The sequence below is a fragment of the Motacilla alba genome, chromosome 1 (assembly GCF_015832195.1).
Source record: "Motacilla alba alba isolate MOTALB_02 chromosome 1, Motacilla_alba_V1.0_pri, whole genome shotgun sequence".
Taxonomy (NCBI): domain Eukaryota; kingdom Metazoa; phylum Chordata; class Aves; order Passeriformes; family Motacillidae; genus Motacilla; species Motacilla alba.
This window is the reverse complement of record NC_052016.1, coordinates 58,627,027-58,652,462: the sequence shown is the minus strand read 5'-3', so window position 1 is coordinate 58,652,462 and position 25,436 is coordinate 58,627,027. Positions and strand designations below refer to the sequence as shown.

Sequence of the window (25,436 nt, the reverse complement as noted above, 5' to 3'; positions counted from 1 at the left end):
CAGTCTTGCTCATGAGAGGTACTGCATTTTTTTTGACCTTTCAAGTTAAAAGACTTAAGAGAGTTGAACACATATGTTATATTTCCCTAAGGCAGTTTCCACTTGCATGACCAGCCCTTATTCAGCACCTTTTCATTCTAGAGAAGGTCTTACTGATCCTGGCAGGTTTGGAGAACTTATATTTCACATGGATTTCCGTTTGTTTAATAATTTATTAAATTATCTACTTTTTAACAGCTGCATATCATGTCTTTGTCTCCAATTATTTAAACAGATTTATTCTACTATGTTTACAGATACAATGGTCCTTAATTCCTTCCTAAGGGGAAGAACCTTAGTTCCTTGAAGAAACTTTGAGGAAATTTATAGCAAGGGAATACAATTATTTTGAGCTATATATTTCAGAAGAGTGGAAGCTGCATGGTTTAGCGCAGAATTTAGGGAAGGGACCAGAGTAGAAGGTGGAGAGAGGAGCCAGAGCTGTGAAGAAGAAGGGCTCTTCATGGGCCTTAGCACTGCACAGCCTCCAGCTGCAGGATGAAGCGGGTTCTGTATGATGTTCACGGCCTCCCAGTTGGGGCGTCCTGTGGGGTATGGCACCAGGCATGAAAAACAGGAAAGGTGCCCTCAACAAAGGGCCAGCAAAATGCTACAAAGTCCCACCTCGCCCTCAGTGGGTCAAGGCTTTATAATCTGGATTTATTTTAGTCGGGGAAAGCTTCTTGTATCAGGTCTGACCTGGTTTCTTCCAAGAACTTCTGCAACGCTACTCATGCAATACTTGCAGAATGCTCTCCCTAATTTGCTCTAATGAACAGGCTACTCCCCCTCCATGTAAGTGCCTCCTGAAAATTTATGAGCTGTTCACTGTCAATGGTACATCGTTTGTTTTCTCAAGAATATGCAATGCTCAGTAGGGAATAGGATGAGGGAATTTTCTGTATAAAACATAATTTGTAGGTACAGTAGGAAAAACATAAAGAAAAAGACAACAATGATATCCTTAAAATAGGCTGGTGATGGCCATAAAAATCAGCACTTTGCATTATAAATTATTTTGAGGGCTTTAATTTTATGAGTATTTTTAATATGAGCCATAGAAACATTTTTAAAATAATAATTATTACTTATATAATTATGTAATATCTACCTAATTTGTAATGTGGTTTTTTAAAATTCTTAAAGTTAAACAGAAATGAGCCAACATCCACCTTGTTATCTATCATAACTATCATGTACACAAAACAGAGTTTTATTCAAGCACTCCCAAAATGAACTTGTTTGAACAGATATTAGGGCTTCATTTTCAAATAGCAACATTCCAGTCAAGTTTTTTTCATGAGTTTTGTTTTAAGGAAAGTGTTTACCATGTTATTGCTTCCAGTGGAGTGACTTTTATTGTTAATAGGTAAATTGCAAGCATTATTATACATCTAGTGTACACATGTTCTGTGGGTTTTGCATGTTTACAGGCAAATGTATGCACCACATATGTTCCACAGGCTGAAAATCTGACCTCTAGCTGTTGAAAATAGAAAGAGGTATTAGTAAGTTGATGTAGTTAGTTTAGTTTAGTTATTTTAGTTAAAACTAAATGAAGTCATTATAAACCAAATTACTTCTTACTATAGCTCTTTTCTGACCTCCATGAATGCTGCACACTTTCCCCTATGCCCCTTCTAATTTGATATTAAAGGTATTTTTCACAGGCATGTCAGTAGGAGGCAGTGGTTTTTATTGCAATACAGACTATATGCTGTGTAAAACAACAGGAGTTCTGGATCTTTAAAAATATCTATCCAGGTATTTTTTGTCACTAGAGAAGTGGAAAACCCTGATGCTGCCACTTGTCTGGACCATGGTTGCACCTTCTCTTTCTGCAGTTCCTGCCTTGCTGCCTTGCTCTCCATATCCATACGCTGCCTGTCTCTCCAAAAAGCTTTCCATTTTGCTATTAAATTATATGTAACATATATTTAAAGATATTTTCCTATAATTACTCTGAGATAGTTTGGTTTTACAGATCTACTCAAAAACAGATCATCAGCCATTTCAGCCTGTGAGCTGGGTTTCTCTCCTTTCCCTTCATATCCATGGTCCTCTGCAGTGATTGCAGATTCTCTCCACCAAATATTTCTCTTCCTCAGTTACTATTCCTTGCACTGACTATCAGAGTGAAATCCTTGACTTTCCTCATAAAGTATTTCAGGCAATATTGCTATCTGAGATTATTTATGTTCTTTTAAGCCAAGTAATATTTTAATAGAAGTGACAAAGAAGTACACTATGCAGATTTGGGTTATTCAGGGATGTCTGCAGAGAAACCAATCCTTTATGTAAGTATCTTCACAATATAAGTAAGATTCTTCAGCAGTATAGCAAGTTTAAAAAAGTCACTTCTAAAAGTAATTAAAAAATCAGAAGTAGGTTGAAACCCCTTTTGCCTGAATAAGTTTTAGTTGCATAACCTTGGCAATACACAAAATAAAATCAAAGCAATTTTGAGGAAGTAATATCAAGCCTTATCTACTGCTTATCTGGTAGAAAAGAAATGTCAATTGCTGCTGAATCACAATTCAAGGAAGAAGAAAAGATCTTCCAGATTCTCATAGCATGGAGATTTCATAGTAGATATTTCTAATGACTATTCAAGAAGCTTTTTAATTATGAAATACTATGCATGCTTCTGAATAGCCAGGGAATGGTACAAAAATGCAATTGGCAGCAGAGAAGTGCAAATAAATCATTTCAGAGACAGAAAGAAAATTCAATCTTAGTAACAGTTATGTAATAGGAACAAAATATGTATAACAAAAACAAGACATTGTTTAGTCTTTCAAAAATGTAATTTATCACGAATACATTTTTCTCAACACTGCAATTTGTAATTCAATATGTGCATAAGCCATAATTAAAATAACATTATAATTAACTTTGAATTACACAATCTTGCATCTTTTGTTTCAAAACTAAAGAATGCTTATTATAAAAGCTGTGCTTCAGTGTTTCACAGTGGTGTTCCCTGCCTTGATTTAACATGCTTGACTTACTGACTGAGTCTGTTCTATTTCTGGCTCTCGGACTGCTCTGAGTCTGTGGGGACTGAGAGGCTGAGTAGGACTACAGATGCACATCTGTGGAAGGTTTTATGCGTGGATTTTTTTCTCCCTGGTAAACTGGGAGATTATGATTGATGAGCCCAGCATTAGGGTAATGTTATCAGGGATACTTTCTGCCTCTGTCCTTTGTACCATTGCTGAGGTCAGACCATAATCATGTTAGCATTGAACATAGTGCTTTATTAATGTTTCATGAGTAACTCCATAGTAATCAGTCTAGCTTTGTATGGATAAATAAAACTGCTACAACAATCCCTGATGTATAAATCAAATGTTGAAGATACTGTAATAGGTCTTGAAAGTAACTTGACTGTCTTTTCCAGTCTTTTTAAACAGTCTAATTTTCACAAGTTTAAAGGAATCTCTTTTGATGGAAAACCATTTCCACTTCCACTTCCATGTTTAGTCTGAAGTGTAAAACAACCAGCTGAACAATCAAATGATACAATAAAAAATCCCAGCCTGCTATTTATTCATTTGCACAGAATTTTAGTAACGCTTGTTAACCAATTGGTTAAATTGTGCTGATTTATGACACTGTGCCTCTGTGATGTTCCCTAGGCTGTTCTGTGTTTTCTTTGGTAAGTATCAGGATGAAATGATGGAATTCTTGCTGTTATTTAAATGCTTACATCCATAAACGGGCAAGTAGTATATAAGGATTTCTATTTACTCCTACATAAAATTACACATAATATATGCCCGCAGAAAGCACACACCAAAAAAAAAAAAAAAAAAAGAAAAAAAAAAAAAAAGAAAAAAAAAAGAAAAAAAAGAACAAAGGAAAACAGCATCAGCTAGGGAAAAAAAGATCCCGCTGTATGTTATGCACTACTACATAGGATTCTTCCCACTGAAATGAAATTACCAGTGCTGATTTTAATAGAAAAGGGATAAGGAAAACCCTTACTTGAAACATTCCTTAGTTTTCTGTAAACATATTCTCTACTTGCTTTGCTAAGTTGCTGTAGAAATTCCAGGCTTGCACAAGCTTGCTGTGTTTTACACAGCAGCATCACACCCAGGCTATTTTTTTTCCGCAAGAAAAAAATGCAACAGTCAAAGCCTGGCCTGGGGATGACCTAACTGAATAATACATCTGCTGGCTGGTTCAAATAATGGAATCAGACATTGGGTAGGGAATGTCAAACTTTCCAATCCCTTTGTATTTGTTCCTTTGACCAGTTTCATTCTAGTGACCAAAAAAAACGGGGTACTGGCAGTTTGTTGTGTGTGTTAATAAAACCCCATGTGAGGAAGTTTTTCTAAAAATTATTACACATTCAAGTTATTACATTTTGAAACTGTAATTCCATTACTTCTTACTATACATACTATCTGCATTTTCATGAAAAGGATTATCCTTCTTTAGCTACTTGCTCTTCATAATAAGCTTTGTAACATATTATGCATATATCATGCTCTTTAAACTCCCAAAGTTATTCACTTTGCTTTTATCCTCTGAACTCCATCCAAATGTGAATGCTTCTGTTTTCTAGTCACCCAGAAGTGAATCCAATATTCCAGGTGCAGTCTCAAAAGGACCATAGATAGGTACAACTGTTTACATCCTCTGTGATGTAATGATTCTCCGAGACGGGATCAAAATACACTTATTTCTGCTGGATAGAGAATTACAGAATGTTATCTAATCTAATTGCTGTTCATTGTCACCCCTACCTTTCCACTGCTCTATTTTTGGTACTGTTTTTGTTTCCAGACCTCTGCTTCTTATTATCTTCCATTCCTTCCTCCCAAGGTGATTTTCAGTCTATGTTCTGCATCTAATTCAAATAAATCTATGCTTCTTTCTCCTGTTTTGTAGGCAGTTCCTAACTTTATTATCATTTTTAAGGTTCCTGACTGCTCACTGGGAGATGGTATGTATCTGTGTAGAGATGAATTTCAGCTCCTGATCATGCTCTTGCTAAAAGTAGATGATGGGGTGAATAAAGGCCATGCAGGATCTGCCTCCTGGCAAAACTGTACAAGAATGGCATAATGCCCACATCTGTGAGGAAAGGGCTGGAAAAACAGTAGAGGAAGGGTCTGATACAAATGGGTGATAATTAGTGATTTTAGAAACTGCAAAGTGCTGCAAATAATTTGAAGCCTGTAATTATGATACTACTCTAGTCTTGACATCAGTTTGTCTGTCTCCTGGCAGTCTGAGCATACTTACACACTTGTGGAATCAGTCATTATCTTACTATCAACTCCTGTCGCCCTAAGGAGGTCTAAATGCTATACTCTAAATTTGTGTAAGCAGCTGTTTTCTTCAACAGCACAAAACTTTAATGTGGAGAGCTGCTATGCTACTTTCTAAAAAGCAGGAATTGCACAAGGGAAATTAAATAAACTAAAGCTTAAGCTTTTTTCCAGGTGACCTCTTATAACATAGTCCCTTTTATTTTCCTAGTAATAATTCCAACATTGTGGAAAGAAAATATTAATTAAATGCAATTAATACAAGAGGAAGATTGTTACAAAATTTAAGAATGGGAGTCCTTACTATGCATATCTCATTGTATCCCCCAATAGGTGGCAGCTTGCTTCTCTGTTTTCACCAAGGAATCACACTTTGGTTCTTTCAGATGTCAAAACTAAACCTCTAGGTCAACTTTAGTGCACTTACACCTGGGCTCAGTTAGGTTTAGCCACAACCACAACCCAAAAAGGGCTCTATGCAGCAACATGGGGACTCCAGAGACACCAGCCTGTGACTGCACATCCCACACTTGAGAATTCTAATGGACTCCAGTGATCCTTTCAGTACTCCTCTCTCTTTTCTAGTAAAATTGCATTTGAATTTCTTTTCAGCAGCGCAGACAATTACTCGTTTTTAAAAATAATTTTCTAATATATCTGGTATAAGAGAAATTGACCAAGAAATGTTGTTCAGCTTCTTCCTGTCAATGGTAGACTAATCTGTCAATGACAGAATACACTTCTCCTGGTTTGTGTAGTACATTTCATATGTCTCAAGTGATGAGGTTGCCATCACTTCCTTAGGAGACTGTGGTACATATGTCAAACTACTTATTCTTCTAAATGGAGGATACTTCTAAATCATCTACATCTAGGAATAGGTTTGGTTTTATAATATTCTTCTATTCTTTTGAACTTCATAGAGATATTTTTTCTATCAACTCCCAAAGAACAAATTTCTTCAAATAGTTCTTAAAATTAAGTTACCAAACTGATCAGAAAAAAACCCCAAACAATTCAACACAGCTAGATTTGCAATGGTACCACAAAAGCACTATTTGGAATAATGCATAAACTGAACAGTTCTGCAACTGTATGGAAACCCACAGCTTATTGAAATCACAGTCCCGACTCTTTAAGAAAGACAAACAATAAGCATTTTAAGGAAGAACTAGTTTCAGAACCATACATATGGTATGGCTCAGTACTCATAAATTTGAGTATTGCTGGCCAAAGCATCTGAATATACCTTGCTGTTCCTAAAAACTACTAAAAGCATATACATGCATTAACTTTATCAATAATAAAATAATTGTCTATCAAAATTAAAGAAAAAATATACACCAGAAATGTTCTTTCTGATTGAATTCTGGAGGGCACATGATGATTTACATCAGAGTAGTTCTTTTGCAGAATTTCTTCAAAGACTGCTGTTCTTTGCTTATGTTCACATTTGTACACTTCCAGTTCATCTTGATGAACAGGAAGTGCATATCTTCAGGTGAATAACGACTATGAGATGGCTTGCAAGATATCAGCATTTATAGTGTTCTTTTATTTTTTGATGTAGAAGGTGGTGAGGAGAAACAGACATAAATTTTTCAGGCTATCTTGTATTTCCAGGCTCATGCATGTCTGATGCTTTTTCATGAGAGAATAAATAACTGAATTTAACTTTCCATAATTTGGGCACATGGAAGGAAAATCTGCTATAAAATAAAGGGTTCTGTCAAGCAAGACAGAATGCTAATTCTTTGCTTTTTAATTTTATTTCTCTAAATCTAGTTCTAAAGAGATGAAAAACAGAACTAGGTTAGCTGGCTAAAACACAGAAATAAACCCCCTAGATTAAATTAAAGTGCAGCTTACCATCCTGTTGATACGGACAAAGTCTTCAGGTTTCTTGGCCCAGGGAGGGAGATCAACATCATTCACAACAATTTCATCTTCCCTGATTCCTAGATTGTAGCCATTACTGTTGACAAACATCTCGGGTAGGTAGTAAAATTCTGGAATTAACTCCTAGCAGGGAGAAAACACACAATGAGAACTTCACATTTAACAGAGATGCTAAATGGTACTCCAAGAATCAGGCTCTCTTGTACTATATTAAATAGTGAATATTGAATTTAATATTCAATTAATATTGAATATTAAAGCATTCCTGGTTTTTTTATGTTTCTGTGCACCTTTTAAAAGAAATTTTATATCCTGCTTTCCTTGACTTACAGTCAAATGTATTCCACATAATGAAATATTCAAATTTTGTTTTTCCCATACCTGTTTTTATGAAAAGCACAACTTTAGACAAGGCAGTGCATATGAGAAAAGGAGACTTCTTCAGAATGAAAGGTACAAGAAAATTTATACTAAGCCTTCAATATGAAAATATACTGGATTTTTATATTACTATTTAACAAAAGTATGTAAAAAGGGGAAAATCTGCAGATATAACAGTGTCTTGATCTTAATTTCTTTAATTTTTTAATTGCATAAGAAAAGGTGGTAAGTTGGTTACCTATATAATAAAAAATAATACATGGTGAGGATCTTTTTCTAGTGTAAGAAAAATTCAATAGACAGAGGGAAAAATATCAGTACTAGAAATGTCCTTCAAACAGATATACATGATACTTAAAAAGGGAAAGATCAATAACTGCAACATATAATAAACAATAGGTAACTTGGAGTGTGAAGTTTTCCCAATTTCCAGAATAGCTAAACAGGAATCCATTTTGACATAATGAATATTGCTATTTGTTCCTCTTATTTTAGCATTAAGTATTGAACTGCAATAAAAACAAAAAAGCTTTAAAGCTCACTATCTCTTCTCTAATATCCAGATATGGATTAAATTCACCAAATTACATTGTTAAAAGCATTATGGTGTTCAGCTGGGTAACATGATAAAAACTGATGACACAGCACCTGAAATCTGAGTCTCTTTGTGGTCCTTTCAAAGGCTGCAGATATGAGAAGAAAAAAAAACCCCACTGCAGACACAAACTTATCTAATTAAATCTGATCTGCAACTCCATAGAGAATGGAGCAGTTAAAGCAACCTTTCAAATTTATAAAGTAATTTTAAAAAAAGTGTATTTGTCATACAATTTTGAGTATGTTTAGGAAGGCAATTTAATTACTTCTTTACATCATAATATACTAATATAGGTTAGACTAAAATGCAAATCCAATAAGTATCTAACTACTATAAAACATTAACCAAGTGAGAAATGCCTGAACCTGAATAACTCATCATGAAACAAGCTAAAATTCCAAACAGAAAACAAAGAATTAAATTATTAGATGTAGTACATAATAAAATAGCAGCCAGAGCAAAGCCGAAATGAGAGAAATCCTAAATATCCTACAATGTTAGAAGAAAAAATATACATTTAATTCCTATCTTAAGTTTTATTATAGATATCTCTAATCTATACAGAGTATTTCTTAAAAGCAAGCTTCCCCTCTTCCCTCAAAACATGATTCACTAAATCTCAGGTTCCAAAGAAAGCCTTTTTGGTTTTCTCTAATGGAGCCCAAAAAAGAATGAATGATCCTCAGAGCTGGAGAAAACTATACAGAAATCTTTCAGGACTTCAACAAATCACTAACTCAGGACTCACAACCCAACATATACTACCACACAAATCACTGACAAACTAAGAGTATTTCCTTAAAAAAGGGAAAAATTCATAAGGCCCTCAGAAATATCAAAAAGTCAAAGTTAATCTTAAAGCCAATATTCAAATGAAGCAGAATTTATTAAGGATAAATTTAGCAAAGTTTTTTTCTACTTTATATAAAAGCCTTGAAGCACATAGTACTGCTTGCAATTACTATCAATTTTTATTCAATGTGGTGGCATACTAACCTGCAACGTAACAGCAACCAAATCCTTTCATTCCATTAAAGAAAAGTTATTTGTTAAATTTCCTTTTTCAGTTTTAAATGTCATAGCATGTAACTGTGGACTTATACATCTAACATACCTGAAAGATTTGTGCTACCCAGAGACATGTGTAGTGTTTAACTGAATTCTACTAACCTTTTGGCTGGGATATCTTGAAACAAAGGGATTTAAGTCACTAAGTATTTTTAATGGTATTTCTATTTAGTAAGTTTATCTTTGCTGCTCTTTGCTTTCAATGTAATTTAATGTTCCCTTGTCTGGCACAGCAGAAAACATAAATAGAAATAGAATAAACAAAAGTATGTGATTAACTTTCTTTATAAGATTTATTGTGTTGTGTATGTTTAGTTTGAGCTGTCTTATTCCTGTGCTCTGGAAGTTAACCAGTGCCAGACTTCTGAATCCTCTTCAAATAACACTCTCCCTAGAATCCTAATCATTTCAGTTACACATCTCCTGGTAGGTTGTTTTGTTTTTTTTCGTCAAAGTGAAAAAAAAACTAAATGTAGTATTTTATAAAGATTAACTAACCCACTGTGTTATAGTCTCAGCATTCTCTTCAATGTTATTTTTAGTGCAGCCTACAATTACATTGCTTATTTGAGTACTATTTAGCATGAATTGAAATTTTTCTTGAAATGTGAGCCATGTCACATGTGACCTTTCCCAGATACTTACATATTTCCCATACTTTGTATTAACCATTCAGTTTTCTTTCATAGCATTTGATGTTCCTCTTGTAATTTTGCTGTCTCCACTATTTACTAGACTAAGAAATCTATTAAAAATAGCTCAGATAAAGATATCCCCTTCTCATTTCTAGAGGATGAATTAGTATATACTAAAACACAGGCCCAGTATAAAAGCCTGTGGCACCCTGTATGTATGAACTTCAGATTCACGTATTTAGCTACTTAGATGCATAGAAAATACAAGCCAGAGATGGTTGATAAACATTTTGGTTTTATGTGTACATTGTCTATTCTGCTGAGAGAAATTGAGGAAGCGGTCTCTTCTATCTCATGCCAAAGGCAGGCAGTGGCTGGGCATAAAAGGGCAAATATCCTCTTCCCCAGGGCCCCTGAGCATGTTTCACTAAGAGAAGTGTAAACTGGGAGAGGCAGAGAGAGGAAGGATTAGCAAGGACAGTGAGGCAGAAAGGATGGAGCCCAGGAGGTTTCTGGGAAAAGGAGCAGACAGGAGTGAACCTCAGAGGAGACGACAAGATGACAACTGGGGCCCAGAGAGAATCATGTTAACTAAGAAGCCACTGAAAGTTGCAAGAATGTACAAAAGAATGCAGGAAAATATAACACTAGCAAGGGCTAGGGTTATTTTCAAAACCTATAAACATTTTTCTCAGACAGAGATTGTTTTTAATTTTTTTCACAAACGGGCATGAGCGAGTTCATACTCTAATAAAGATTATGACTTGAGAGAGGTGCTCTTTTGGTGCTTTTTCTGTTATGGACAGGAAACAGATACCTCAAAAAAATAGCTATTTCAGGGTGATATCGAGAGAGGTGACTGTGTCCATTCCTCCATTCCAGATGAGGTACAGCTATGACAGCTATCCTGCAAGATATCTGTCTACCCTGTTGTCCCAGAATTTGAGTGAGAGCAATTCTACAATTCTTCCATCAACTGGTCTCAGTGTTCCTCATCTGGGGAGTTTCACCTAATAACTGCCCTGAATCCTTCATTATGCAATCTGAGTAAATTTTCCCTCATCCTAACTATCAATCCATCCCAGATACTGAGAATAAATTATTGTTTTCCCTTTGCATTGTTTATTGCATGTTTGAAAAGCATTATTTACAAGATTTGCAGCCTTCAAGCTCTTAAAAGTCTAAATTAAGGATAATGATGTATTGCTCCATTGTTTTTGTTACAGAAATGCAAAATATTCCTCTAGCCTTCTTAAATCAGTCAGCAGATTTATTGCTAAATAGTCCATAATATAATTTACTTCTTTATATACTTTGGCCATATCATATTTTGTCACATGTTCATCACACAGAAGCCAAAATAAATGTTTTTGTCAACCTTTGTAGTCTTTACATTGGAGATGGAGATTGCATACTTTTCTGACAGCATCTGCTATTTTTCATTCACTTCAGAGCAGAGTGTAATTTGTCATACAACACAGCTTTTTACAAATCACCAGTTCCATACTTCAGAAGTGTCATTGTTAAATTCACCCTGAAGATAGGGACAAGGAGACTCAAAAATTAGCAGGGAAAAATGTATCTCAGAGATAGTATTTACGTCAAGGGATAGGACACAGAGGACCTTCTGTCTCCAAATCTGCTTTCTGCTTGACAGACAAAATAGTTGATAAGAGATTTCTTAACAATCCTATTGCACCTTCAGTGGCACTAGTGGTAAAACGTAAATGTAAAGTCAGATCTGTGCAAAGAAATGCTAGTTTGAGGCTATCGTGACTTTGAGAAATTTGGGTTTCAAGCTACAAATGTTCATGAAACAAAATCTCAAAATATTTTTTCCTACAATACACACTTGGTGTCAGCCAGTGCAAATCAAGACATGAAGAAAAATATCAAAGCAAACAAACCCATAAAACAGCTTCCCTACAAGATACATCACTTAGCAGGCATAAAATGAGGGAATGTAAAGAAAAAATACACAGAAAACCAAACTTTCAAAAGTCTGGATTTTTTTAAAATATTCACATGCCAATTAAGCATTTTAAATGCATATGTTATTGCATGCAACTTAGCTGACCTATAATTTTGCATTAACTGACACTATTCAGTAAATGTTATTGGTTTCATTGCTCTTGCCAAAACACATTGAAGGTTCTAAATAAATCTTTCTGAATACATTACCTGTCACGGGTAATTTCTTACCACAAGAAATATCTAGAGTTCAAAGAGTTAATAAAAATAGGGATTTTAGTGATCTAAATCTATTTGCAGTAATTTCTGTCTAGTTGTCCTTGACATTTCATCAGCTGGTAACCTCCTCTGCTCCCCTTTCATTCACACTTCTAATAAGACAGGTTAGCTTTCCATCATTTAATAGTCAGCTGCCTTTCAAACCGCCCAAGAAGCTAGGCTCTTCTCACATGAAGAACGATGCAGTAAAGCTACTGATGGGTGTATTAAAAAAAAAAATCAAAATGAATATTATAACAGACATTTCTTGTCTGTAAATGTGGTCTCTTGTTTATTTTAATAGCTATACTAAAACCCCAAGGTATAGTTAACAGTATTATATGCCTTGTGTCTTCATATAAGAAAACATCCCCCAAATGCATTTTCTAATTCATAAGCCTGTGACAAATCCAAACTGCTGAGAAATTAAACTTTAAAAATATGTCTTCAGGTGATAGAGGACTGCTATTAACACTATTATAATTGTTCACCACTTGCATCAAATCTGACATTTCTGTTTAATATGTTTTGCTAAGGGTATGCCATTTTATGGCCTCCCGATGAAATCAAATTCAAACCAGACGTTTTCACTTTTCTAGTATAAGTCACTTCAAGGTTTTAAAGCTTCCATTTCTTTTTCTTTCTTTCTTTTCCTCCCAAAAGGTTGATCCCCTGGCATCCATTAATTCCACAAGAGTCTAGTACTGGGTCACTGAGTCAGTCATGAGTTCCTCCATTTTACACTAAGGCACTTTTACTGGCATTTTGTCAGAGCTACCTTTCTAACTTCTAAACAGACTATTCAAAAAGTAATATAACAAGTTTGAGAGGTATTAGGAAAGATTAGTGTCTGAACAGGAGGCTCCAGGGAAGTCAATGTTACCAAAAACTGGAGGGGGAAGGGGGTGGGGTGGGGGGGTTAGAAAGGAAAAATGTGCAAGCTGACTGGCCAAGTTATGGTCATTTCCGGGTGACTTGCTTCCTCAAAGGTCACCCTGCGAACGTTCATTCTTCCTCCAGCTTGTACTGATTATCTCGAGAGAAGGTCGATGTTGATAAAGGGAGACACAATAAAATAAACTGTGTTATCCAGGTTCTCCCTTGTGTGTTACCACTCTAACACAGCACATACTGTATTAATTCTGTTTCATCCACTGTAGGCGAATAAGGTTCTTGAAAATGAAACAAAACAACCTGAGAGTAAGGAACAAAATGGTCTAAGTAAATCTTTAATCCTTTATTGAGCAATAATCTATAATACACTTCATTTTTCAAAGGTGGTCTACTTTTTGCCACAATTTGAGATGCCAGAATTACAGCTTGTTTTCAGCCTGATTAAGCTACTGCCACAGCCCTATTTTCATAAGCTCAGTGTGAAATAATTCAGTCCCGGAAGAGACTACACATATTTAAAGGGGAGAGGGAAGGAGGGAAAAGAAAGGGAGAAACAGAGAGGGAATGCCAGGGAGGACACAAGCACGGGAGGAAAGGAGCTGGATGCACAGAAATGTAGCTTCCTAAAAGATACACATTCTTTTGGGAATTTCAGGTACTTAGTTTTTAAATTTTAATGCAGGGTTCTGTGAAAGTGGTTTGGATGCGTTTTTTCAGACAGCATTGTGGCTGTAAAAGAACAGTTGTGGAAAGCATCTGCAGTACTTAAAAATCTCAGTTCATTAGTTAAAACTGACCAACTTCAGCACTTACTGAAGCACTTGAAATAATGTACCTCACAGTCCTCTCTCTTAAACAGTAACTGATATAAAAAGCCCTCCAGATTTTACTTTCCTAAAAAACTTTTATTTTTAATTACACCTTATTAATAAAGACACTTCATATAATTATTTAATACAGTACATGAGACCAAAAATTGTGGCCATCTTACAACACGCAGCAATGAAGAATGTCAGATTAATTCCTTTCACACGCTGTTTTAAAATTATTTCATAACCTGTGCCACAATAATTAATGAGATTAGTAAGACCAGAGATAAATGTACTTAAAGCAGCTCAGATGAATTTCAAAATTCTGATAAGGAATACATGAATAATGAACACTTGCTAGTCTTAAGAGTTTTCAAAGTTTGCTACTTTGATAGATAGCCTCTATTCCATGCACTAAATATTTACTGTAAAGACTTAAAAAATCTTTAGGATGGTAAAAGAATTTACAGCATGTATATCACAAGGAAATCCACACTGCCAAGCCCTTCTCCCCATGTACAGCTACACGTGGAGCCCGAAGAAGCTACACAAGCATACCAAAAACTTCAACAGAGAGCGTGCCTTCAGATTCTGTACTCACACACAACCTGTACACATCTTTCTTCTGCTCACTCTATAGTTTCTAACAGTACTGCTGGAGAAACACTAGAAGTTGCCAGACAGCTGACCACTAGTTTTTGAATGATTCACACTCTCAGAGCTGAAGATTTTCTGTTGTGCAAGACAGTGGACACTGCTCTTAGGAGAGTGACAAAAATTGCCAGAAATTTCGAGGGGGTTTCTTAGTAGTTCCCCAAACCTCTGTTTTTCAAGTCCCTGAAAACTGGATTAAAGTGTTTGAAAATCCTGCAAGGCATTCTAAGCAGTAGCACAACTAATCTGAAAAAATTAGGTATTTGTAGTATTAATAATAGTCCATTTCCCTATCATTTTGCAGAATGAACTTCAAAGCCTCAGGGAAAAGTTGGCCCTGATGTAATGGCATTGAGAAATGAAGTTCATTAAGATCTTAAGGAACAAACAACAGCAACAATTAGCTGCTATACTCATTCTTGATTGATCACTAAGAAACACAGACTCTGCAAATCAAAGGGCCATGCCAGTGCTTTGCCAGTCTACTTTGAAAAAAAACCCAGAAGTTTTACAAATAAGGAGTTTGCTACTTCCCTTTGTGGGGATATTCAAACTCAGAGAATACTCAACTTCACCCTAACTTTTCATTCTCTCTTGCTTAAATAAACATTTTGCCACTCTGATCCATTTCCTCTGAGGTTCCTTCCATCTTTGTTCCTCGAGAAATAATTATTCTCCCTTTCATATGTTTGCATATTACATAGCATTTATGTGCCTCCACTTTAGACATTAAGCACCCCACACATGCACACATTTTTCTACCTGTATCCACCTTCTAAACCACATTTATTGTTCTTATGGCTAACTCCAGTTTAGGTGTATCTTATACTTGATGGTTTCCAGCAAAGAAAGTACTAAACGTTTGCTTTATCCAGCAAGAATTCATACTAAAAACTGGACAAGGAAAAAGAAAAAAACAATAACATATGTTCTCTGAGAACATAATGAATGACTAATCAGACTGTTTCTGGTGGAAATTAGATTTCATGAGATATTCCAGTTTTTATAACCTAAGGATAAACCTTTGGTATCATGATAAACTTAGTGCCATCATGTTGACCTTAGTTTCCTTCTTAAATTTAAGACAAAATAGGAATGCATTGACATATTTTGCTTAGGCTATTGAAGTGTATCTCAGTAGATTTATTCCAGTCGAGGCTTTGTATTAAAATACAATAAATTATTTTGGTAGTGCAATATATCGAATGCTGGTATCAAATCTCCCCGAATTTCTGTGGTTTTCTCCTTTCTTGTTAGATAACTTATGAATGCTTTCTACTTGTTTTAGCATCTCTTAAAGATTCAGCTCATTTTTGTACCTGCTTTTATTCATCTATTTTCATCTTAAGCTGAATCAATTCAATATGAATCAATCCAATGTTATTTTCTAAACCCACCTTCCCTGTATCTTCATTAATTAAAAAAACCTCTATTTTAAACAGCAGCTTTAATCCCTAATGTATCCCTGAACGGACAGGTCAGGGATTACCTGCAGAAAACATTTATTGACTAACATAGCTCATCTGTTACTCCCATATTAGATTTCCTGTAGTGACTTAGCTCCAAGTAGTATTTCTCTTCTAATGGCATAACAGAAATGTGTATATATGTATTAATCTGATTTGGGGGCTCTACAGTAGACTACCAAATGTATTCTGGAACAACTTGTTTTACAGGCTTTCCCCTAGAGCCATTCTGACCGTTAATTTTACTATTTTACCTGCTATCCCCAATTCCCTTTCTTACATTCAGTGGCATTAAAGAACATAGCTACTTCATTTCTTCACCTTTTGCCTTCCTTTTCTCAAGGTATCTGGTTCTGAGCATCTTTTTAATATTTGTTTTATTTTGATAAGTTGGGGTTTTTTAATACAAATACGTTTTGCAAATACGTATTTGTATTAAAATACGTTTTGCAGCTGTTATCCATCCTTAATTCCTTCATCCTTGCAATGGCTGGCAGCAGCAGCTTAAATTATCCCACTTGGTTCACAAAGACTCCTGGTACTTTCAGACAAACACTTCAGTTAATTGTTTTACTGATAACTCATTTGGTTGCTAGTTTAGGAACAATCCTTTCACTAATTATATACTCCACTTGAATGCCATCTCTACATCTGTCCGTCTGTCCACAGATATTCCTTTATCTTTTGCAATGCCTTGATGTATTTAACTGCCCTCCTCCTGTGTACTAAAGCCAGACAAGAAGATTACAGTCACTTCCAACTGTCTTCCCTTGTTTCTCAGTTTAAGGCTCTTATCCTTTGTTTGAGCCCCACTCCTAGGAAGCCACTCTCCCAGATATTCTAGTGGAATTACAGGAAAAACAGATTTCATTGAAAAGTCAAAATTAAAATGTCAGCACTTTGAAGATATATCAGATATAGTAGATATTACCTCAAATTGCTTCCAAATTTGAAATTTCCTGTTTTTCTTACAAGGGTAAGAGTGATGGTACTTAAAAAAAAACTATTGACTTACAGAGAAGCATGAATAAACATAAAATGGTTTGTAGGAAAGCATTTTCTCCCATATGTTAGAATGACCATACAATTTGCAATTAGTTATTCTAACTAGTAACTGAAAAACAACAACATGATTTGTCCCTTCTGAGACTGTTGGCATACTTATGTAAACAGGAGCTCTGGGATAAAAATAAATCAACAAATACACATATTTTTTTCTTTTTTTTTTCTTTTCAAAGACAAATAAAAAAATACAAATAAAAATATAATGGCAAAATGACCATTTCCTAGTGTGAGTGGCAGCATATAAATAGAAGAGAAATATATTCACTGTAAAAAATGTGGGCTTTTTTTTAAAGAACAATTTTTATAGTGAAGGCTTTACCTACTTTATTACTAGAAAATGAGAATCAAGAAGGGACTATATTATTCAAAATATTTCTAGATTTTTGTTTCCTTCTGATAAGGTCCCATGTCTATGAACAATAACCCTTTGTTTTTAACAAGGTAAATACAAAGGTAAGGAATAACAGCAGTAAAATCACCCTGCTCTCTGGTTGTTTCTGTATATAGTGTAGAAGTTGTTTTAATCTAATGTGTATTGTTGCATAATATCCCCAGGCACATTCAAGTAAAAGCTGAAGCTGTACAGAAAAGCCAACATTTTAAATGGGTCTTGTCATTAATGCTTTATTAATTGCCCCAGGCAATGCAAACCCAGAGCTAGGCAAGCTATAACAATATGACACTTTAAGGTCAAATCCAATTCCTGCTGTGTTTTATGGAGTGGGCCAAATATTGAGTTAACAGCAGGAAAGAACAATTTATTGAGCTTTTCTCCATCTCCTGATTATCTGATCTAAATTAGATCAGTTAGGTTGTTTTTCTCTAAAAAAATTCCCATCTTTTGTCCACTCAACTTCAAAGAATCTTTGATTGTTTGTGTTAGAACAATAAATTTTATCAACATATATTTATGTTATATCTAGTGTGCTGAATATAAAGAAATGAGATATATATATATAAATATAAAATACAATACAGCACCTTCTTTATGTTTACACAAACAAAAATACCATGATGAAATTGCATATTTATGCATTTATTTAACATATATGTTACCTTCACATCTGAGGTATCTCTTTGGCTGTTCCTCCAGGACCTGGCCACTGAAGAGAAGGTTCGATCTGGGTGGTCAAACTTGCCATCATTTGCATTTAGAAAGAATGTTGTAAAGGGCTCCTGTAGTTAATGAAATTATGACAGATTAGGAAAACAGTACAAGGACTCAAGCAGCAGGTTTCTGTCAAAATCCAAAAGCTTATTGCAGATCAAAATACTTCATAAAGGCAGAATTAAAGAAAAACATGGCACCTCATAGTTATATGTAGGCATGGGTTTCTGCACTGAACATCTAAGTGTATTTCTTGGCAGTAACACATTTTGCACAAACAAATCCTGAGTTCTATACCATAAGACTAATTACCCATCAGACATGTGTAGCCTAGTTCAAGTTCACAATGACTGCCTCCTTCACTGCAACCACCACAAACACATTCTGTGCTATTTATATAACTGGGCTTTGTGTACTCCTTGCATGTTGTTATATCAAAATCCTTAAAAAAATCCTATCTCTAAATCTTTCTTGTGCTTTCACTTGCTTGAAAAGAGCTCAGTAAGTTCCACTTTGCCTCAAGGTGAGACAAATGGCTCTAAGGTTGTTGTGAGGCAGACTGTGGTTCCAGGATATGCAGCTTCATCATTATTTTGGGGCAGAGGTACAGAGATTAATTATTTAGAGTCTTTATTTTCGCTAAGTCTATCTGAAACCATATCCCAGTTTATACTAAATGGAAACAGCTACCAGTTTTTGGGGAGGAAGAGCTCAGGTACTAAACAGTCTGGATAACCCATTTTGATGTCACTACATTCCTCTTCAGGGAAGGGGTTAACAGCGGACCAAACCCGTAATTTGACAGTAAAACCTGAATACTGAGATCATTGGCAGAAACCTGGATTTTCACCACTACTCCATTAGCCCTCTTATTCAACTAATAGCTGGCAGTGTGCCTACAGGGACGGATGCTTTTTCTTCCTCTTTGCCAAAGTCTCACGGAGAATGTTTTTAAGAAAGTCCCTTTCATTAAACTCATACCCTAACTTATTTCATTGCATATCCTGATCATCCAGAAATTTTGGTAATCAAAGCAGCTCATGATCACCAGATCACAATTTTTTTTACAGTATTACTCATTTATTACTTGAATTTTATTCTAAACATTCCCTGTTTCCTTCTACGAAATTTTTGAACAAGTTAGGGAACTCCTCCATTAATAAAGAATGTTGGAAGGAATTAAGCCACATTATACACATTATGTGAAAATTACCCCAGATGAAAAACATAGGAGGAAATTTATGTTTACATAGTCCTTAAGAGAAATTAAAATAAGGAAAGCATGGATACAAAAATAGTGAAAATATATTTTAAAAAAAAATTTAAAAAAGATGGAATTCTGGCCCCCAAAGATCATTGTTTCTCTTCCATTATTTCCACATGCCTTCCCAGGTAATTTTTTCTATCATGCACAGTCAACATAGGCTACTTTCTTTCAAAGAAGAAAAAACTCTAATAATTTTTTTCCTCTTAAAACATGGGAAATTTGTTTTTTAATTGACACATTCAAAAGAATAGTATCTCATAAATATACTTTATCTGTGAATTTATTGTAAACAGAGAATAGTGATATGTGTTAAATAATTAATTAAAATAATTAAATTAAGCACAAAATCATCACAATATAATTTCTTGTTAGAGGACCCTAAATCTCATTGCACAATGGCTTTATTTGCACTTGTGAATATTGAAAGGACATATGGTGAGAAAGAGATTTATAACTTAAATAGAATATCAAAATTTAACAGTGACTTAACTTGGTGACTAGTGTAAACTACCACAATGAATTGAAATACTGACAGAAAATAAGTTTTTATCTATTCAGATTTTTCAGTGCACCATATAGTGAATTCAATGTAAAATATAAATGAAAATGTGTAAGATTCAGACCCAGAAGTACAAAATGGAAAACAATATATACAGAAATTGCATTATATTAAAATTATGTTAATATTATAATTTTATTAAATTTACATTTTTCAATATGACAATTATTTTGTTTTAAAATTAATTTCTTCCCCCAATTATCTGTATGTATTTGCAATAGGAATTATGCTGTTTTCTAGCTTGCCTCTATGACTGAAAAACATTATATGTTCTTGATCTGAGCACAAATAATTCTCTCTTCTAACAACTCCTACCCATCACTCTTTTCTTTATAAGATATGTGTAATTTTGGTGAATACTATTGTGGAGCAGACTGTGGATCATTGCAGAGGTTCTGAAATCAGAAGCAGTCAATGGATATAAAATAATCAGAAACCAGAAAAATGATGTAATTACAATAAATTATGTAAAAATATTAATCCAAACTTGCATGACAACATTATTTTAAGCATCTGAGACAAATACACAAAAGCAATAAAATTCATAATCAAGGATTAAACTTTTAGTAGCTGAGCACTACAGGGTGCCCTATTATGCTATCCTGCCATGGCCTGTTGTGCCTATCTTTTTGGATTTTTAATCCTTAGCAGAAATTCAGAGCTTTCACTTCCTTTATCTCAGACTTCTAACACCATTTTAAGGTAATTTTTATTCCCTGGGAAGTCAAGTGCTCATACAAATATAACTCATATCTGTATTCTATATACTAATTTAAATACTGTTATTCTATGATACCGATTACTGTCATTTCATGTAAAGCTTTTGTTACTATGAAAGCTATAAAGCAGCACAATGTTTTCATTAATACTCCATCTCACTCATTCCTAATATTCTGAATAAAATTCACTCCTTGTTCACTGCCAACAAGGAGAGAAATTTGTGGGGGACTTGATTGCATTGAACACAAGCTTCAGCTATGAGAACAACGAATTTTTCCATTCAATAGCACTTCTCTCCCCCGCTTCCCTTTTAGCAGTACCCAGACTCATTTGAATCATTTATGGTGGAAGTAGAGGAAGGAAGAGGAAGGGATGTGGTCATTCTAAGACATCCTATGTCACACAAAAATTTCTTTCCAGCCATTTGTAAGAGGACTGAGAGAGAGTAGGTAAGGGTTTGTCAGAGTGACACATACCTTTTGCCTGATATATCTGTGATTGTCCTGCTAAAATCTACCAAAAAGAAGAGCAGAATTCACTTCTGTTTACCATATGACATCAAGTCCTCCTAATCTTTGAATCTCACTAAAAAATGGTTTTAACTAGATCCAGTCTAACTCACAATAAATCCAGAATTTCTTCTACCTTGTCCAAATATGCACTCATTGCAATAGCAACTGGAAGACCATTTTTCTCTACAAACATCTTGACTACCACATTAGAGAATCATGCTCTCAAACACTGGTTGCTGCTTCCATGAAGATGCAACTGATTTACACAAATATAACTTCTTCAACAGCAATTATTGAGAACATTCAACTGTACCATAACTCTATCCTATTTCTTCTAAAAATCTGAAACCAATGCTGATATTCACATTCAACATGATTCAAGCCAGAATTCATTCTTCTATTTATCTTTTTCTGTTTGTCTATTTTTCAGGTGAAGTCACTCGACTATATGGCATTGTGAAGTGACATTCTTGGTTTAAACTATTCCATCTTCTGCAACTTAAATATTCACTGCTCCAGATGAAATGCACATGAAGAAAATGAGTCTTCAGGTGGTAAGGTGATCTAGTCATAACCTATGAATATTCAATTTAATTTCCACAAAAATACATACAACAGAATATGTATTAGTGGTGAAACAAAGGCAGAGATACCAAAATTAACTACACAGGACAGAACTGAGGCTAAGACATACAGTGTCTTTTAAAAAAACTACCCTGAAACATGTATTGAGTTTGTGTGACAAAGTTTTGGTTGTGGGAGAGGCTACAGGGGTGGCTTCTGTGAGAAGCTTTTGCCATATCCAGCAGTGCCAATGCCAGCTGGCTCCAAGATGGACTAAGGCTAAGCCTGTCAGTTACAGCAAAGCGCCTTTATGATGACAGACTTAAGAAGGCTCAGTGAAAAACTGCATAAGAGCACTAGAGAGAGCAATGAGAATATGTGAGAGGAACAGCTCTGCAGACAGCAAAGTCAGTGCAGGAGGAGGGCCAGGAGGTGCTTCAGGCTCCGGAGCAGAGATTTCCTCCTGCCCATGGTGAAGCGCCTGTGCCCCTACAGACTATGGAGGTCCAGAGGGGAGTACAGCTCTACCTGCAGCCCCTGGAGGAATCCATGCCACAGCAGGTGGATGCCTGAGGAAGGTCATGAGCTCCTGGAAGCCTGTGCTGGAGTAGGCTCCTGGCAGGGACCTGTGCTTCCATGGAGAGTGGAGCCCATGTGGGAGCAGGTTTGTTGGCAGGACTTGTAAGCCCACAGGGCATCCACTGTTGCAGTCCGTTCCTGAGGAACTGTACCCTGCAGGAGGGACCCACGCTGGAGCAGCTCATGAAGAGTTGCAGCCTGTGGGAAGGACTCTCTTTAAAGAAGTTCATGAAGTACTGTCTCACATGGGAGGGACCCCACGTTGGAGCAGGGGAAGAGAGTGGAGTCTTCTGAGGAGATAGGAGTGGCAGAGACAAGTGTGATGAACTGAGCACAGCCCCCATTCCATTCCCCTGTGTTGGTGGGGAAGGGAAAGAGAGAATTTAGGAGTTAAGTTCAGAGAAGAAGGGAGGGGTTGGGATGGAGATGGTTTTAATATTTTACTTTATTTTATCATTATCCTACTCTCATTTGATTGGTTATAATTCAAACTAATTTCCCAAGCTGAGTCTGGTTTGCCCATGATGGTAACTGGTGAGGGATCTCTCCCAGCCCTTATCTCAACCCATGAGTCTTTCATTATTTTTTCTCTCTCCTGCCCAGCTGAAGAGGGGACTAGTAGAGCAGTTTTGATGGGTGCCTGACATCTAGGCAGAGCCAACCCACCACAACACATCAGATAAGGGAAAGCAACTGAGGGAAATACAAGGCAGTAGGGAACAGATTATCACATAATTTACTCAAAAGCATGATATTAAAAACAATGTTTTGAAGACAGCTGACAGAAACCAGATTGCATCTGTCAAAGCTGAAAAGCAAGACTTAAAATAATTTTTAAGATTTTGTGGCAATTACACAATTCTCTCTCTCTCTCTATATATATATATATATACACTTCAGAGTGGCTGAAACTTCTTTACCTACAGCAAATACTGTTTCCTACAATATTAAGGTCTAGGCAGGCAGTTTCTCCCCTTGGATCTCCATTACTACATACTGCTTTGTTCTGCTTCTATCTAAACTCTCATTTCCAATTTACTTTTTGTCATATATTTTTAATTTATTTGTTTGCTTTTTTCTTTTGCTTTTCCTTTTCTCTTCTTCTTTGGTTTACACAATCTTCTCCCATGGTTCTAGTCTGTACTCCCATCCTTCACTCTCAGTTTGTTGTCACTTTCTACCAAAAGCTTGACAGTAACATATCTTTCTTTCCCCATCACTTTCCTCCAGTCTTTCAAAATACTGGAATTTTTCCTTCTGAATCTCTGCATCTCTTAATGATGAGAGAGAGTCATCTTCCTCTTTCTGGACTAGACTATTATTTACCATTTCTTACAGAGTCTTCTCCACAAACTCATATCAAAGATCTAGCTCAAGAAATTCACGAGCAAGAAATACTACTTCAGCTTACAGAAATCTGACCTAGCCCCATCTATCAATTTCACTGGCACAATCTTCTCCCTTAGGATATTTCATCCTTTGTTTTGTAACAAAAATATCTCTCTGTAGATCACTATGACTTTATAATCTTCATTGCCATAATCTTTTCCTCTATACACACTTATTTTCAAATATCTATTTAGGCATTCCATTTGCTGCCTTATCCAGTCTTATCATATTATATTTTTTTCCTTTTCTGAGGTTCAAATTTTCCCCCGATTTGTCTTCTTTCACTTCTGTTGTCTACTCCCACTAGAGACTGCTTTTCTTTGCTGATCAATCCAATTTAAATAATCTTTAAAATACCTGTGTAGGAGTGTCCCTGTATTAAGTTATTTGTTGTTTTCACCTTTTCATTGGCAACCTCTTCTTTGGATATCAGTGGTTTGCACTTCTGCTTTCTATCCTCACATATATTGTTTGCTCTAACAAATGTAATTTGTAAGGTCTATATTGCGAGGCCATCAAGACAAAGACTTTGTTCTCTTGCTCTTTCAGGTGAGAACACAAAGAGAGCAAGAGCATCTACAGTATTACATAAAGGACAGTAGTAAAAATGACATTGAATTAACCTAATACAGGAAATGAATACTCCTTGGTGTGTTGTACATTCAGCCTGTAACCAGACTTGCAGCACTGAGAATTTGCTGACTAGCAAGAGGGGATCTTTTGCTGTACAGCAGCCAAAATTAATAGACAAACATCCAAATAAAACTACTGTTTTCAATCTACTTTAAGGCAACAAAGCGTACCATAAATTGTATTCAATAGATGAAGAATTTAGCAACAATTATAAGGAATACAGTGGTCACCCAACACAGGAGTGTAATCAACACTTAGTTTCCCATGGTTTAAGAAGTATATCCTGAACTCACAGACACATGAATTCCCTTCTGAGCAGAAAAAAATGAACATGTCTAAGGGAAGTTGAGATGAGTGAAAACTCGATTATCAAGATTTGTGTGGCTCTGTTTTGCTTTGTTGTATACAAAACATGCTTAGAATACACCTTATGCAACAGATTTTTATTGACAGGGTGTACTTTAACTCAAGTAATTACACAGTGACTCAATTTTTTATTAATTCAGGTTTCTCTGTGAGACCTTCAGTGTCACATCAACACTATTCTGTAAATAATTGTGAGAACACATACACTGAATTCAGATTCATTCTATCTTTGAAGTTTGGTCCCCTTCCCTAGATCTGATTTTGGTCATAGGAGCATGAGTTTTCCAGAACTGACATAACAGTTTGAAGTTAGAATCCACATTTCTACATTTCTGAAAACTGAACATCTCTACAGATGTTCATTAATTTAGAAGCATAGTTCATTTGCATAAAATATTATTCAATGTTGCTTTAATATAAAACTGGTTATATAATTCCCCCTCTCAATGTGACAGTTTAATGTTCTTACAAAAGGCTTTTTTTTTTATTTGCATGGATCTGTCCCTAGCTGAAAATAATAAATGAATATGAGCAGTATCAGATTTCTGTCTTGAGATATTTTTTGGGAGTGGATTTCATTTTAGATGCATTTTTCTCATTGTATACATCCTAACACCACCACAATTTTATGTTTAAATTTATTTTGGATTGTTTAGGTAGGAAGGACCCCCGGACCACTACAAATGAGTATATAAAGAATATCAAGAGAATTTC

At 35.4% G+C, this 25,436-nt stretch overlaps 1 protein-coding gene across 14 annotated transcripts in view; it reads right to left on the bottom strand.

The window, feature by feature from the left end:
* Positions 1-25,436, bottom strand: part of NBEA (neurobeachin) — a 455,021-nt gene that overhangs the window by 48,052 nt on the left and 381,533 nt on the right. For all 14 annotated transcript variants that reach the window (XM_038127945.1, XM_038127964.1, XM_038127973.1 and 11 more), the window contains 2 exons: positions 18,082-18,201; positions 7,197-7,349 (listed from right to left, as the gene is read on the bottom strand). In XM_038127945.1, the coding sequence (XP_037983873.1) occupies positions 7,197-7,349; positions 18,082-18,201 (273 nt within the window). The remainder of the gene's footprint in view (positions 1-7,196; positions 7,350-18,081; positions 18,202-25,436) is intronic.